Source organism: Babylonia areolata, chromosome 13, assembly GCF_041734735.1.
Source record: "Babylonia areolata isolate BAREFJ2019XMU chromosome 13, ASM4173473v1, whole genome shotgun sequence".
Classification (NCBI taxonomy): domain Eukaryota; kingdom Metazoa; phylum Mollusca; class Gastropoda; order Neogastropoda; family Buccinidae; genus Babylonia; species Babylonia areolata.
The window spans coordinates 31540732-31558452 of NC_134888.1; the positions used below are offsets into that span (position 1 = coordinate 31540732).

Genomic DNA, 17721 nt, shown 5'->3' on the forward strand with positions numbered 1-17721 from the left:
CAGCAACGTGTTACAGCATGACTGACTGGGGATCTTCCCATCACAGAGGCAACAATGTGTTACAGCATGACTGACTGGGGATCTTCCCACCACAGAGGCAGCAACAATGTGTTACAGCATGACTGACTGGGGATCTTCCCACCAAAGAAGCAGCAACAATGTGTTACAGCATGACTGACTGGGGATCTTCCCACCAAAGAAGCAGCAACAATGTGTCACAGTACAACTGACTGTGGGGATCTTCCCACCACAGAGGCAGCAACAATGTGTTACAGCATGACTGACTGGGGATCTTCCCACCAAAGAAGCAGCAACAATGTGTTACAGCATGACTGACTGGGGATCTTCCCACCAAAGAAGCAGCAACAATGTGTCACAGTACAACTGACTGTGGGGATCTTCCCACCACAGAAGCAGCAACAATGTTTCACAGCACGTCTGACTGTGGGGCTCAGTACAGGCATTGTAGTGTGACCAGCACTCATGGAATCAACAAAATCAAACCCAGTCAAGTCGCTTCGTTTTAGCCCTAGCCGAACACAAGGGGGCCAGACGATGGAGTTAACTAAAACCTGTGCATTGGACCACACTGTTAAACAAAAGCAAACACACACACGACAAACACATGATACACCTCCCCGCCCCCACCTCGCCCCACACATGAAGCAAGCAGTGCAGTGCGGTGCAGTGTGAAGCCAGCACCAATGTGTTCTCTCACCTTGGAGGGGGATGTGCTGGTTCCTCCGTGTCGTCCCAGTCACTGGCTTCGTCAAAGTCCTCCTGGGAACACAGCAGCAAAACCTCATTTATCACAGCCAGTGCCAACTAGGCACAGAAACACTTGAAACAACACCAATAACAACAATGTGCAGAAAGGCTAAAAACAATGCCAATAACATCAATGTGTAGAAAGGCTAAAAAAACCCTAACAGTATCAATAACAACAGTGTTCAGAGAGACTTAAACAAAACCATTAACAACATGTTGCAGAAATAACTAAAACAAAACCAATAACAACAATGTGCAGAAAGGCAAAAACCAACAACAATAACAACATGCTGCAGAAAGTCTTAAAACAATACCAATAACACCACTAGTGACAACAATGTGTCAAAAGATTTAAAACAACACCAACTGCAACAATGTGCAGACAGACAAAATGCCACCAATAAATAACAATTTATTGTTTAAAAAAACAAACACACAAACAAAAAAACCAACCTAATTCCTTGAGCCCCGTGCCCGAGCAATGCTCTGGTGTGAAAATTTGTCTCATTAAAATGGTTCTCACGTTACCCCATGCACATAAACTGCAAGGAAAAGGAACTAACTTCTACAGTATTTCCAGATGTGTCCACACATAGTTTGGAGGAAATACAGTATATATTTCTGTGGGTTTTTTTTATCATCAATACGGTATGGAAACCTGCAAAGCCTGTGAACTCCCCAGGTTTGAACAGGTGGAAACACTACCAATAACAACACTGCAAGGAAAGACTGAAATACCACCAATAACATCAATGTACAGAAAGACTAAAACACTGCCAATATGTAACATTCTTTTGACAAACTTAAAACACCACAAATAACTACAACGTACAGACAGACTGAAAACAAATACAAATAATAATAATTTACAGAAACACATAAAACACCATGGACAACAAAATATACTGAAAAACTCCACCAATGCCAACAATGTACGCTAAAAAAAAAAAATTAAAAAAAAAACAACACCTGATGCAAGAAACAAAAAAAACTAAAAATAATAATTTACAGAAACACATAAAACACCATGGACAACAAAATATACTGAAAAACTCCACCAATGCCAACAATGTACACTAAAAAAAACAACAACAAAAAAAACACCTGATGCAAGAAACAGAAAAAAACCTAAAAAGAAGGCCCAAGCCAACAATGGACAGAAAGTTCTGAAAGATATGCTGATAAAATAAAAGATAACTGCCGATTCTAAACCTCCACACTAGACATTTCTTCTCCCGGCCTCCTGTGGCTCTTTTCTACGAATGTCTGCAACCTCATCTGAACTTACATTTCTGCCCATCTTTGCTTCCTCTGTTAAGGGGGGACATGGCAGTGCAAAAAGAGACCAAAATGATAATTTTTCATGATCTGGGTTTTTGATGGATTTTGATTCTTCAAGATCTCTTCTATCATATGCATCAGTTTTTCCACTGTAAAGATGTCTTTAACAATGAAAAAAATGCCAATAAAGATTGCTTGCTGAATCACGGAAGTGTTTATTTTGTTCAATTTGAACGCAAGTCGTCAAGTTTCTGGCTTTGACAACATACCTTGGACTTGCTCAATGATGAGTAAACCTACAACCATGAGACTTTGCATGATTGTTATTGAAGTTTTGTCATGAGCATGTATGAAAATATTCTCTGGGTTTCAATTCCTTGCGGTTCCAATCTTTTTACCCATTGTAAATTTTGTGGATTTCACAATACCGAAAATTTTAAAAATTCATAAGAAATACAATAATTAAAGAATCAACACAATCTCACGTGAAAATGAAGACAATGTCATTGTGAATCAAGTCCACATAACAAAAATTGTTTGCATGCACCACAAACCCGATTTCTTTGATACATTGTTTGGCGGCCATTTTGATTTGTTTCCATAGCAATGGGTATTCACAGAAATTTAGATAACACTTTTGTGTGATCCACAAGTGATGATACACTTAGCAGACACACACACACAAAAAGAGATATAGTTGGAGGAAAAAAAAAGTCGTTATTTGACTGTAGTGTCTGGCCTTAATCAATGCTGATAACTTCTCTCAGGTCCTGCCTTCTCCTCCACTGTCATTTCCAATCAACACAGTCCCTGAAGACGAACCTGTGTTTTGAAGCGTGGACACTTCTTATCAAAGTTAGTATTACTTTACAATCCACCGGGGTTTTTTTTTTTCTTTTCTTGTTTGTTTGTTTGTGACACCTGTCACAACAATGCACAGAAAAGTAATCTTGTGAGTGATGAAGAGACTATTACAACTGTTGACTGATTCTGGCACAGCTTCCTATGATCAAACTAAATTGTAACAGCTTTTTTTTTCTTCTTTAAAAAGAAAATCAAAAAAATCTTATACTGTTTCACGGCTCCACTTTTGTCTACATATTCTCAGAAACATGATTTCTTGCTGAAACACTTTAAAAAATCTTGATAAGCTTGACAACCAAAAATTTTTTTTTTAAAAAGAAAGAAAGAAAGAAATTATTAACTATGGATGGAAACATAAACAGTGAGAATATGACAATATGCTGTTTTATTTGAGAGAAAAATTACTGTCCATAATGTAAAATAAAGAACTGAAGAAACAAACAGCAAGAAAGAAAAAGCAATCAAACTAACAAAAAGTGGAGCTCACCAAATAGGCCTGATTCTTTTTGGATCCTGCTGATGACATTGTGTCTATTCCTCCCGCTGGCTTGTCCTGCTTACGACTCTGTGGACACACACACACACACACACACACACATCAAAATCAAATGACAAATCAATAAAATGAAAACGGTACTCATAAAAAAATGCACAATGATAAAACTACCAAATATTCAAGGATCATACACTATGTATAAAATGCTTATTCAAACTGAAAATAAACAAGCATGTTAAACAATGCATGTGTGTGTTTTTTTTAACAACATTACTATGCAGTTTACCGGGTAATTGTTCATCATCTTTTGTCATGAGTGTTAACAACAGTATGATATGCTGCTACCACTGATGCTTGAAACAAAAAAAAGGCACATGTCAGGTCTAACCTTTGTCTTGCAAATTCTCATCTCTACGCCTCACTCCTTTTGCCATGATAAAATTTCTGCAATTAGTATATGACACAGACACATTTTTAAAACCTGTGATTTCTCATACTTTGACAGACCCCCACCCCTCCTCTCCTCCCGAGCCTTCAGTGAACGGAGGAAAAGAAAAAGATCTGAATAAAGACAGTGCTCACTCCCAACTGGTGTTCAGTGCTGCGGGCCAGGTGGGCCACCTTCTGCCCTCTGGGCTGCGGTGCCGAGGACGACAGACGCGAGGCAGGCGGCTGGCTCCTCATTGGCTGGGTCCTGGCCCGGAAACTGTCTTCCCTGTACAGTGATTGGCAATCACTGGGTCAGGCTGTGCAACTTTTTGTTCACTGACACTGGTGGCCAGAATGGAAAGGTGAAAAGTGATTTCAGTCACTGTGTACAACATGATGGCTGACATCATTTCACACATCTGCTTGTGCTGTCTTCATGTTTATGACATAAAACAAGTAAGCACATAAACCCTTTTCTTCAAAATCATCTAATCATACAGTAATTACCAAACATCTTCTCAGAACTGGATATCTGTTTTAAAATGTCAAGTTTTTGCCCCATCATCCCCTTCACATATCAAAAATACACATGACAACCAATTCGATCTCGAACTGATGTCTTGGGCAGCCTGAAATAATACGTAAAGATGGATGCTTTAGCTCAAAGTCAAAGAAAATCAAAGAAATTTTGAACAGCTCCACCAACAGTAACGGATACATGCTCTTGGACAGAACATCATAATTACACACACACACACACACACACACGCTTTGGCACAAAATAAACAAAAGGCCCTCACCCATCAGAGCCCAGTATCTCCTCAATGTCGTCGTCACCTCCATGCAGAGGTCGCGACTGGATGAGGGTGGCCTTGGGCTGGTGGCGGGGGGAGGGACGGGGGGAGGGGGATGGGCGTGGGGAGGGAGAGGGGCGGGGACCAGACTGAATCAGCCGCACGTTGGGGGCCGGGCTGAAGGGTTTGATCCCAGAGATGTCCTCCTCCTCCTCAGAGTCCTCCTCAGAGTCCCACTGCGTGCTCGTCCACTCTGTCGTTGACCTGTTCAGTCACAAGTCAGTTTCAGTTTCAGTTTCTCAAGGAGGTGTCACTGCATTCTGACAAATCCATATACACTACACCACATCTGCTAGGCAGATGCTTGACCAGCTGCATAACCCAACACGCTTAGTCAGGACCTGAGTGCATGCTTACATAATTGTGTACCTATCCGAGTGGATTTCTTTTACAGAATTTTGCCAGAGGACAACACTCTTGTTGCCATGGGTTCTTTTTCAGTGCACCAAGTGCACGCTGCTCATGGGACCTCAGTCTATTGTCTCATCTGAAAGACGAGATGCTCAGTTTGATTTTCCAGTCAAACTTGGGAGAAAGGTCGAGAGTGGGATTTGCCCCACACCCTCACGACACTGGCAGCTGAGCATCTTAACCATTCTGCCACCTTCCTCCTCTCCAAGTCAAAGAGAAGACAGTTTTGAAATATGCCACGCAACCATTTCCATGATAAATGCGGACTCTGCCCATAGCTGTTAAAACCAGCAGATTTCACAACCAGAAAAACACTGATCTTTGGCAGGGTCTGGTGGAACAACTGTCACCAGAGAGCTTTATCAACAGTGTCTCTGTCTTTTCAGCCAGCTCAAACCAAGGACAGCATATATATGAGACTCAGAAACTTTAAAACTCAAGAACAAAGATTTCAGGCATTGCCTGGTCTTTCAACCTGTACCTGTGGCAACAACAATAACAATAATAAGAACAACAATGATAAAAACAATAAGAACAACAATACCACTAATACTAACAACAACAAATAATAAAAACAACAATAATAATAACAACAGCATTAATAATGATAACAATAATAATAGCAATAATAAGCATTATCATATTCGTAACACAAATGATGAAATGAACACACACACACACACACGCACACACACAAACAAGGACGGCTCACCCAGTGGACAGAGGGGTCTTGTGTGGAGACCCTACCCTGGGATGGGGATGGGGCTGGGACTTTGTTGGGGTGGCCTGCACCCGGGGTCTGGGGGAGGGAGCGCTGGAGGAGCGCGGGGTGTTCTGGGCAGACCCCCTGGGCTGAGCAGTCCTTGGGTACCCCCCCACACTGGACGAACGAGGCTCCTGGTGGGTCGACGGAGGGCGTGGACCTGAACAGAGGGAGACGCAGAGTGGTGGCTTAGTGGTAGCGCATCCACCTAGGAAGCAAGAGAATCTGACCGCATGGTATCGAATTCCACACTCACCAGTATTTTCAACCCCCCTTGACTAGACCTTGAGTGATTGTCTGCACTCTAGTCACTTGGACGAGATGGATAAACTGTGGTCCCCGTGTACAGCATGAACTTAGCGCATGTTGAAGAACCCAAGGTGACAAAAAGGTTGTCCCTTGCAAAACTCTGCAGCAAACCCCATTTTAATATACTTGTGTATGTTGAAGCCTGACTGATGACACAGGAAACATGATGACGGCCTAAAGGCAGATGTCAGTAAGCTCTACTTAAGCAGGCAGCCTGTTGTGCTAATGACTGTTTAGTTGTAAACTGCTTAGAGTTTGGTCTCTGACAACAGATAGGTGCTTTATAAGTATCAATAATAAAACAAAAAAACTATCATTATAAAGAGGTACTCAGATGTTTGGTGATGAAGATATTTAAGTGCAGGAGAACATTTTCCATCATTAAAAGGCAAAGCAAATCAAAACAGACAAATCTGCATGCACTATCTACAGATTTATTCTAGGTACCATTTGTTTGTCCAACTAAAATGTGCACCTGTCTGATTTTGTTCATTGACTGTACTCACAACTTTTGTGTATATTTTCAGTCAACTGTTTCTTTTCAGCATACCTGGAAACACTTCAGTTTGTTTGAATCTTGTTCATGCATTACATAAGTCATCTTATGAAACACACACCAGAGCAAAACCAAACAAATTTATGAATTGTTCAGTCTGGATTCTTGAGGCAGACATGGCAGTCTGAAACCATCCCAAAGCAGCTCATAAAACCAAGACTTCAGATGACTCACAGCTCATGCTGAGTCTACAGAATTTGGGGACACTTCTTTTCTGTACTGATGATGAATGAGGATGATGATAATGATGCTGCTGCCACGGAGGTCCATTTAGGTTTGGGACAACAGGACAAGGCAGTACTCTACATCTCCTTTTATAACGGTGTCCCGCTGTTAACTAGGCCTGAGAGATACAGGCACTTGCAGTGTTTATCTGATCTCAGATCTTTTTTTTTTTATGCATCAGGACACCACAGATCAAGCTGAAGTGGTATTTCATAAAAAGCAATGACTCAATCAAAACTGAGTCTTAAAAATCAAAAACCCTATATCCTATCAAACAAACCTGTATAATAAAGGACATATAAACAAAACACATCCACTGACGCACATTTACGGATCTGCAGACTCAAGGCTACCACACAGACGCATGCATTCACTAACTGGAGACAATCACTGAACAGAGCGGAGAGGATTCCCTCCCTTGCACTTACTCCTTCCTGTCTGAGAGCGAGGGCTGATGCCAGCTCCAAATGAACGAGGCGACTGTTTCCTCTTCTGGCGAAGAATGTTCACAGCACGGTCATGAGCTTCTTTGTTGTAGTGCTCCCTCAGCTCCATGAAGTTGGGATATTTCTGTGTCAACAGTGCAAACAGTAGTGTTGGTGCCAATGATACATATGTGTGTGTGTGTGTGTGTGTGTGTGTGCATGCGCGCGCGCGTGTATGCGTGTGCATATGTGTGTGTGTCTGTGTTTCTTTTCTTTTTTTTTAACACCTTTTCACATGTTTTTTTCAAAATGCATGTGTGTGTGTGTTTGTATGCATATATTTGTGTGTGTGTGTGCATGCGCACGCATGCAAGCACATATAGGAAGGTCGAATCATGCAACTCACAGAGGGAGGGAAAGAGAGAGAGATAGAATGTGAGAAATATGATGAATGATTTACTTTAAAAAGAAAAAAAAGAAAAAAAAAAGATGAAGCCAGTTCTCTCTTGCACACCTATCCAGGAACCTATCCACACATATGCACACCTACAGCCCCCCAACCAACCCCCCCCCAACACACACACACCCACCATACACCCTACCAACCCCCTTCCCACTAACACCATCGCTCCCCCCCCACCCCCGAACACTTACTCCGACACCTCCCTCCTCCCCTCCAACCCCAGGGATCAGAACACCCCAGAGTCAAATCCTCTGAAGAAAGCAGGGGTTCAGGGGCCACCCAGGCCCTGGTGAATGATGGAAAACGTGATATCGCTTTAATACTGATAAAGATACCACCGACACTTGTTTGCAGGAAATGCGCATAAACAAAATGAGCCATTTAAGAATACCATAAATGCTCAAAAACAGAACAAGCCATTTAAGAAATACATGGCAGAACATTCTGACACCTGCAACCCACACCCACACTCCCCCCCCACACCCCCCTCACCTGCAGGTAGTTGTGCCTCTGTGTGCGCTGCATGGCCAGCTTGTTGCTGAGCAGGGTGTCGTTGATGCGGGAGGCCCCCCGGGGCACTCCGCACTTCTCCACCTTCTCCGTCAGCAGCTCTGCCAGCTGGTCCCGCATGATGCCCAGCGTGGGGTTCTGCCGCAGCTGCTCCAAGAACTGGGATGTCCGCAGGTTCAGGCTGCTGTTGCCTGTCGCCCTGAGGGAGGGTCCACCGTGCATGCATGCACACACGCACACACACACACATGAACACAAGGTCTGGAGATCAAATCTTCTTCATTTGTGGGCTGCAACTCCTATGTTCGCTCATATGTACACGAATGGGCTTTAACGTGTATAACCGTTTTTACCCTGCCACGTAGGCAGCCATACTCCGTTTTTCCAGGTGTGCAAGCTGGGTATGTTCTTGTTTCCATAGCCCACCAAATGCTGACATGGATTACAGGATCTTTTAATGTTCGTATTTGATCTTCTGCTTGCGTATACACACGGAGGGGGTTCACACACAAGCAGGTCTGTACATATGTTGACCTGGGAGATCGCAAATATCTCCACCCTTTCCCCCACCAGGTGCCATTACCGAGATTTGAACCTGGGACCCTCAGATTGAAAGTCCAACGTTTTAACCACTCAGCTATTGCACCTGTCGAGATCAAATCAAATTATGGTGCTTAGAGCCTCACCGACCACTAAAGTCATCTCAAGGTTATCGCCACGTCAGCATCTACTTCAAGTCGAGGGGTTTCAATAGTACAATCAAAAAAACTAATCACCGCTTCATTCTTCTCACTAAAAAAGCTTTACAATCTTCCAGAAATTAAAACATTCAAATCTGATTAAAAATGTTGATTTCTTCCATGAAGACCATTTGCGCCCACAGAGGGACATCACGAAACAAAATCTTCAGAGAATCTGCCGTGTAATGTCGGTGTCTAATGTCATGCAGATCCCAGCAGTCAATGACCACAGGCGGCTCATCACAGGGAATACATCGAGTGGCATCCTACCCTTTTAACAAGAAAGAATGAGTAAGAAAAGTGTGCTCCATACACAGTCTGCACAACACAACACAGGTCAAATCAAATCAAATCAAATTGTATTGCTTATAACCAAACCAACAGCAAAGGGTCTTTGGACATCTGCTGAAATATTGCATCCTCCGTATCAATTTACAAGAATGTGTGCGTGAGACAGACAGCGTGCTGTTTGTGTTGTAGAGTATAATTGTGTGTACATGTGTGTGTTTGTTCTTTAGTTTAACGTCTTTTCACTGTAATTGATATTAGACAAGGGTAGGAAAAAAAATCGAGGGGGGAAAAGAAATTACTGTGTATGCATGCAAGTAAGTGAAAGTGTGTGTGCGTGCATGTGTGTGCGTGTGTTACATATAGAAAATGATTGATTTAAGTTTTGTTAAAAAAACAGAAAAAAAAAGAAAAAGAAAAGCGTAACAATATAGCATCTTTCTAATGAAAATCTAACAACTATAAAAGTGAACTAACTGGACTATTTAACAAAGATTTGAAAAAGTCATATATTAGCAATGGACTGCTGAAGATTGTCAACAATGAAGATGTTTTCAGTTCAGGGATGTGAGACTTTAACATATGGCAAGTTAGTACATGATCGGCTGTTATGTGAGCACCACAGATGCAAGAAACATCACCGACATACTTGGTCTTAAAACAATTCATTTTCTATATGCAGATTAGAGAAATGATTTGCCTCTTATGAAAATCATTTTGGTAATGTTTTCCCATAAAAGCATACATTTTCTGTATATTTTTATGTAACTCCGAGTTACCAGTGTTTTTTTTCTTCAAGCTGAAATTTTGACCATTGGACTTTTTCTACCATGGTCATGATGGTGTAACATTCCTGTAGTGAAAGCAAAATATTTAAATCTAACTCCTTCATGGAACTTCTAGCTCCTTTTTTAGCCAAAATGTCAACTTTTTCATTATAGTAAAAACCACAATGAGAAGGAATCCAGCAAAAGGTTATGTAAGAGCTTCTTAGTAAGAGTTCGTGAATCAAATGATTTATTTCAATAATGAATTTATACCTGTTTCTTTTAAAAATCTGATAGCCTGAAGAACAGATCTAGAATCAACACAAAATAGAATCTGAAATATAGTTTTCGAAAAGGATATCATAAAATTTAATGCCATTAGAACTGCTATGAGTTCAGCTGTGAAGATGGACTTATTCTCTCCCAGATGAAATGAGTTTTGAAAGTTAAGGTCTGGAATAACGAAAGCAGCACTAGCTCTATTATTTACAACAGAGCCGTCTGTAAATATCTTTAGATGATAAAGGTATTTCTCTTCCAAATGAATTCGTACATGCGATGTAAGTAAATTCATGTTGTCATCTTTGGTCAGATCAGTATGATCAATATCAAATTGTGCTCTTTGGAGTTATCATACAGGGAAACTGATGCCCTTGACTGCTCTCGCTGGAGGATGCTGTGCTCTAGTGGCATAAAGGCGTTTGAAAACAAGAGAATGCTGGCCATTAAGGAGAAGCGTAAGCAAAGGGAGCAGGGCCCAACTTCTGGAGACGTTTTCCCTTGCAACACCTGTGGGAAGTGCTGCGCATCCAGAATCAGCCTCTTCTCCTATATGAGGACACACACCGACTGTTAAGCCTGCATGCCTACTCATCCGTCAGTCCGACGGGGGACTCTATCGTAGGTGATACCGCAGATCTTTTAGCAAAATGTGGGGTTTTATTCATGCCGGAATTTGTTAAAACATTTTACAAGTATGTTCCCAGTGTGGTATGAGACAATATAGATTTAGCTCTCTTTGGAAAATTGCGGTCGGATTTGAGAGTTATATCTGATTCCAAATCATTTTCATCAGTTAAACTTCTCAAGACAAATTTACTACATGCAAGTTCTCTTTGATCATCTTATGGTAATACTCCCACTGCACTGTACGTTTTCTTACTGGAAGCATGGACTGGTAAGCCAAATGCCAGTTTTTATGCTCTGTAGTCTATGCTTTGAATTTTTTTCAATAAATATTTTGGTGCACTGAAGTACACTTCTTGTGCATATATAAGTTTTGACCAAACAAGTGATGTGCAAGAGTGAATATGTCCTGGCTCCATGGTTGTTTGCATACTATTTTCAAGGAGTTTAATGTTTTCCATTGTTAAAAAGCATCAAGTGTGTTTTTTCGGTTGATATTTGCAGACCATTCTCACTCATATAATTTGCTACTGTATTTAATGAATTCATATATAGCTTTTTTGTGTAATTCATATATCAGGCAGGTGCATTCTTTTTTATTGTAACTTTCATCCACATGCATATATCGTTAGCGTAATGAACCATTACAACATTCTTTGTAAGTTTTTTTGGTAGATCATTCATTAGAATGTTGAACAGTATTGGAACAATTACAGAACTCAAAGGAATACCTGTCTGCAATGTCCGTGTAGATGAATACGTATTCCTTATTTTAGTCTGAATTTTTCTGTTTTCTAAGAAGTCTTTTATAAAGTTATACATATGTCCCAATAATCCAATTGTCTTTAGTTTTAACATTAGATGTTAAACAACACTTGGTCATAGGCTTTAGTGATGTTGAAAAAAGTTGCAAGCAAACATTTTCGTCTTGCAAATTTGTGCTTAACCTGAGTGGTTAATTTCACTAAATGATCAACTGTGGATCTTCTATTTTTAAAACCTGCTTGATTTACAGGGATGACATTATCCTTTTCACAGTAGTAGACGAATCTGTTTAACATTATTTTTTGCTAACAACTTACAGACATAACTGCTATAGGTCTGTAGCTGCCAATATGTGTTTTTGGTTTGCTTCCAGATTTTAGGGAGAACATCAGTGTCCCAACACCGTTTGAATATATTAAGAAGAATGTTGATCCATTTATCTGGTAGATGCTTAATCATTTCATTAGAAACTGCATCAAATCCTACCAATGTTTTATTTGAAATGGAATAGACTGCATCTTTCATTTCTTGGTGTGTTAAGAGGAACATTACGTAATGTTGATTATAAGGAGTAAGATCATTATGAATTTCAGATTTTCCTTCTTTTTCTCGGAGTGCTTTCTGTACCTGTGGTAGTCCATCTAGTCTGCTTACTTTAGAAAACAAGTTGACGAATGCTTCAGTTGTTTTTTTCTGATTTGTGTGTGTGTGTGTGTGTGTGTGTGTGTGTGTGTGTGTGTAAGAGAGAGAGAAAGACACAGGGAGAGAACGTGTGTGAGTGTGCGTGTGTATGTGTGTGTGTGGGAGAGGGTGTTTGGGGGGTGGGGTGGGGGTGGGGGGGGGCGGGGGCTCACACAAGCAAGCATGTGTACACATGCCCATGCTGAAAAAGATAAAGAAAGAAACGGAGATTAGGAAAGTAACACAAGCAGGTTGGGAGGAGAAAGAGAGAACTCAGAATGATTTAATTACAGAGGCCTCTGACTCGTTATGATGGAAGGTGAAAATATGCACAGAGCTTCAGCAGAGAGGAGAGAGACAGAGAGAGAAAAGAGTGGGGGTGGCAGCAAAGCCAGCCTACCCCATGGTGCTGCCCAGGGTGCTGTTGGGCCGTGGAGTGCGGGGTGTCCGCAGACTGCTGGTCCCAGAGCCAATTCCTGCAGCATCACAACACACCCACTTTGGTCTTCTCACTCTCAGTGACCACACCTTCCATCACACTATCACATGCACATTTCACTGAACTAAATCACATATAAGTGATTTTTTTTTTTAATTCTTTTATCTGTAGTAACAGAGATGTGATATCAGAAAATGTACTCAATTCCTTCCTCCATTATCTCTCCCTTAAATCAGACAGCACCTAACGCCGATGAAAAGTTTATGATTTTGTACTGAAGCAGAAGAAAATAACGAGTCAAAAATGTTTCCTGATTTTTGTTGTTTTACCCTAAAAATATCCACTGCAAGAACGTGCCACTGCTTCCTACTGACACAAGATCTTTTCAGGTGACAAAATAAAACTCAGTCAAAGCTCTGTAGAACAGGATACCACATCTGCTTTGCAGTTCTGAGTTGTCTCAATCCTGGTGGTATCAACTTCTGACAAGAGATCTTATTTATACTGTACTGCATCAAGCAAAGATATGCTGATATTTTACATCTAACAAAATCAATGTTTTTATTTCCTTTGTTTTTCTCTGCTTCAGACATTTCTGAAAACTTTTTTTTTTAACTCACAAAAATCTAACCTATTAACACTGGAAAAAGAAAAAAAGAAAAAAAAGGCATGCCCACAACACTAAACTAAACATTCTTTTTTTTTTTTTTTTCCAAAGCAAGTCTTTGAAATTAGATTCAACAGCCCGCATCTTGACCACCTTTAAAAGCAAGGACCACGTACCGAAGGTTTCATCCTCATCGCTGGGGTACATGCTGATGCCTCTCTCCTTGGCTTCCTTCTCTGCTGTCTGCATCAACACTGCCTCCGCCTGCACAGCAAGTTAGTGTCTTCACCTGTCTGAGTCACCTGGTCTTTGTACTGGTGGGGGGAAAAAACTAAGGAAATGCTGACTAACGAGAATGAATTTGTTGCACAGGTAATGGAATAATCACTTTCAAACCCTTATTTTTCTTTGTCTGCGTTTGTGGCTTGCAACTCCCACATTCTCATTCACGTTTTTCACATGTTTTTACCCCACAATGTAGGAAGCTATACTCCATTTTCAAGAGTGTGCATGCTGGGTATGTTCTTTTTTTTCCATAACCCACAGAACGCTAACATTAATTGCAGGATATTGATCTTCTGCATGAGTATACACATACTGGACAACCAGAATGTGGAGTCTGACTGGAGGACCCTGCGCGAGCTGATCTATAGTACAGCTTCAGAGACCCTGGGACCCATGACCAGAAAGCACAAAGACTGGTTTGATGAAAACTGTGATGAAATCAAGCAGCTTCTGGATGAGAAACGCCGTCTGCATCAAGCCTACCTGAGCAACCCAAAGTCCACATCAAAAAAGGATGTGTACAATGCCATCCGCGGGATTGTTCAGCAAAAGTTACGCCAGATGCAGGATAAGTGGCTGAGTGACAAAGCTGATGAGATCCAGGGATATGCTGACAGGCATGATATGAAGAGGTTCTATGATGCCTTAAAAGAAGTCTACGGCCCCACATCCTCAGGATCATCCCCCCTCCTCAGTGCAGATGGGAATAACTTGATCACCGAGAAGGAGAAAATTCTCGAACGCTGGGCTGAGCACTTCAACAGTGTCTTAAATCGCCCTTCCTCCATAAATGATGAAGCCATAGACCGTCTCCCACAAGTCCCCATCAACGAAGCACTGGACGATCCGCCAACACTTCTTGAGACCCAGAAAGCAATCCGTCTGCTATCCAGTGGCAAAGCACCTGGCTCAGACTCCATACCAGCAGAGGTCTACAAGGATGGAGGCACTGTGCTGACTGAGAAGCTCCATCAGCTGTACTCACTCATGTGGAAAGAAGAGACGATCCCCCAGGATTTCAAAGATGCATCTATCATTCACTTGTACAAGCGAAAGGGGAACCGGCAAGCCTGTGATAACCATCGGGGCATTTCCTTGCTCTCCATCGCAGGCAAGATACTTGCCAGGATCCTACTAAACCGCCTCACAGCACACCTTGACCAAGGTCATTTGCCTGAGAGCCAATGTGGATTCCGGAAAGAGCGTGGAACCACCGACATGGTGTTTGCTGCAAGGCAGCTGCAAGAGAAATGTCAGGAGCAAAATGTTGATCTGTTCTCCACCTATGTCGACCTCACTAAGGCCTTCGACACCGTGAGTAGAGAGGGACTGTGGAAGATCATGGCCAAGTACGGATGCCCTCGGAAATTTATTTCCTTGGTCAGCCAGTTCCATGAAGGCATGCAGGCTCGAGTCCAGGACAATGGCGAAACATCTGCTCCTTTTGCTGTCACAAATGGTGTCAAGCAAGGCTGCGTCCTGGCTCCAACGCTGTTCAGCCTCATGTTCTCTGCAATGCTTACTGATGCCTTCAGAGATGGCGATGTTGGAATCGGCCTAAAGTACCGAATAGATGGCAAGTTGTTTAACCTCAGAAGGCTACAAGCAAAAACGAAGGTCATGACAGACATCATCAGAGACTTTTTGTTTGCTGATGATTGTGCCCTCAACGCTGGATCTGAAGCTGACATGCAACTCAGCATCGACAAGTTTGCCACTGCCAGCAGGAACTTTGGCCTTACCATCAGCACGAGGAAAACTGAAGTTCTCCATCAGCCAGCCCCAGGGAAACCCTACGTTGAGCCCAACATCACAGTCAACGGTCAGAGACTCAGTGCGGTGGAGCGGTTCACATACCTTGGTAGCACACTATCACGAAATGCGACCATCGACGATGAAGTGAACGTCAGGATTGCAAGAGCAAGCGCAACTTTTGACAGACTCAGTGCAAATGTCTGGAACAGAAGAGGCATTAGTCTTGAGACCAAGCTAAAGGTCTACAGAGCAGTAGTTCTCCCCACACTACTGTACGCCTGCGAAACTTGGACAGTGTACCAACGACATGCCAAGAAGCTGAACCACTTCCACACAACATGCCTCAGGAAGCTACTGAACATCAAGTGGCAAGACAGGACCCCAGACACAGAGGTGCTCGCAAAAGCCACCCTTCCCAGCATCTTCACCATCCTGATGCAGTCCCAGCTTCGCTGGGCTGGACACGTGGCGCGCATGCCAGACCATCGGCTGCCCAAAAGGCTCTTCTATGGCGAGCTGCAACAAGGGAAGAGATCACGCGGAGGTCAGAAGAAGCGCTTCAGAGATACTCTGAAAGTCTCTCTTAAAGCGTTTGATATCAACCCTGACTCCTGGGAGGAATCTGCAGTGGACCGTGACAAATGGCGCGCTGCTGTGCACAAAGGTGCCAAGTTGTGCGAGGCCAACAGGACTGCTGCCGCTATTCAGAAGAGGCAGGCCAGAAAGTCACGGGCAAACAAGCCCCCTGACAATGATATGCCTGTCTTTGTCTGCCCCAACTGTCAGCGAACATTTCGTGCGCAGATTGGACTATTCAGTCATCTGCGCATTCACAGATAGATTCATGAGCATCCTCCCCCCCCACCCCACCACCACCCTCCCCCCATCCCCCAGCTGGATGACAACGATGGTCATCATCGATCTCGATGGACACACCACCACACATAAGGTGGTTCAAGGCACTAGCAGGTCTGCATGTAACCTGGAAGGTCAGGAAAATATCTACCCTTAAAACCTACCAGGTGTGCAGAAACCAAGAATTGAACTCAGGAAACTTGGGCAAGAATCCAGTGTTCTAACATCACCCATCACTAAAACCTTCTAAACATACCCAAAAAAGAAAGAACAGCAAACAAGTGCAAGAATAATCATCTGATAAACCTTTTACTGTTTATAGCATGGCTGTTTTCGTTTTCGCTGGGCATGTAACAGGCATGTATTGAGCGTGTCTGTAGGCGTTCGTGTTCAATATACAGTATCACTACCGTAGAAGCATGCATTTCATTCAGTCAGATGTGACAGAACATCCAGAGCTGAAAAAAAAGAAGGGTTTATTTTCTACCCTGTTTCACTTATCTTGTCTGATTTTGGGTGAATGCGCTGTGGAATGGCTCAAATATCCACACCACTGCAAGAAGCTGTTTTTGTTTTTCTCTCTTTCCTTTCTTTTAAATGAATTGAAATAAGAAATGGCCGAAATATACACAGCACAGCAATAGTCCACTGTCCTTCTATTCATATATATACTTTTAAAAATTTTCATCTATATATATATATATATGATATTTACTGTCACTCTGGTGCAAAGCTGCAGCACCCATATTGCTGGAAGTGTGTGTCCTTGTAAAAGTTCACTTGCTACACAATAAACCAATATCCTAACTCTATGACATGCCCTGCAGAAGTACATCTGGACATAGTTACGTGGTTTATAACTTATTAAGTACAGTACCCCTTTTTCATCATCATTTCGTGTATCACAGAATGTTCAAGATTGTTAGTTTGTGAGTAGCTTGCTCAAACGGGCATACAAAAGTGATGATATTTTTTGACATCATGAAGCAGAGACAGAAGAACAAACAGTAGGTGGGAACAATGAACAAACAGGAAAGAGAGGGAACAGAGAGGAAAGAGAGAAAAAGAGTGAAAAGGGTGCAGAGAAGGGAAAGATACAGAGAGTCATGCTCCAGAAACAGACAGGCTTTACCATTTCCAATCAGCATTGTACAAAGCTTCCTGATGACCCATCAGTTTGATGTTCTTCTAAATTCCTGTCAGTATCATGGTAAACATTAACCAGCATCACACCAGAAAAACAGTACTACTTTATTATAAGGCTGCACCATAAGCAAGA

At 42.2% G+C, this 17721-nt stretch overlaps 1 protein-coding gene across 1 annotated transcript in view; it reads right to left on the reverse strand.

Moving 5' to 3' along the window:
* The window catches only part of LOC143289207 (uncharacterized), a 43210-nt gene that overhangs the window by 13659 nt on the left and 11830 nt on the right, over positions 1–17721 (reverse strand). The window contains exons 12-20 of the mRNA XM_076598151.1: positions 13724–13811; positions 12902–12977; positions 8337–8553; positions 7385–7526; positions 5816–6026; positions 4639–4896; positions 3992–4124; positions 3401–3478; positions 719–780 (exon numbers count right to left, since the gene is read on the reverse strand). Of these exons, the coding sequence (XP_076454266.1) occupies positions 719–780; positions 3401–3478; positions 3992–4124; positions 4639–4896; positions 5816–6026; positions 7385–7526; positions 8337–8553; positions 12902–12977; positions 13724–13811 (1265 nt within the window). The remainder of the gene's footprint in view (positions 1–718; positions 781–3400; positions 3479–3991; positions 4125–4638; positions 4897–5815; positions 6027–7384; positions 7527–8336; positions 8554–12901; positions 12978–13723; positions 13812–17721) is intronic.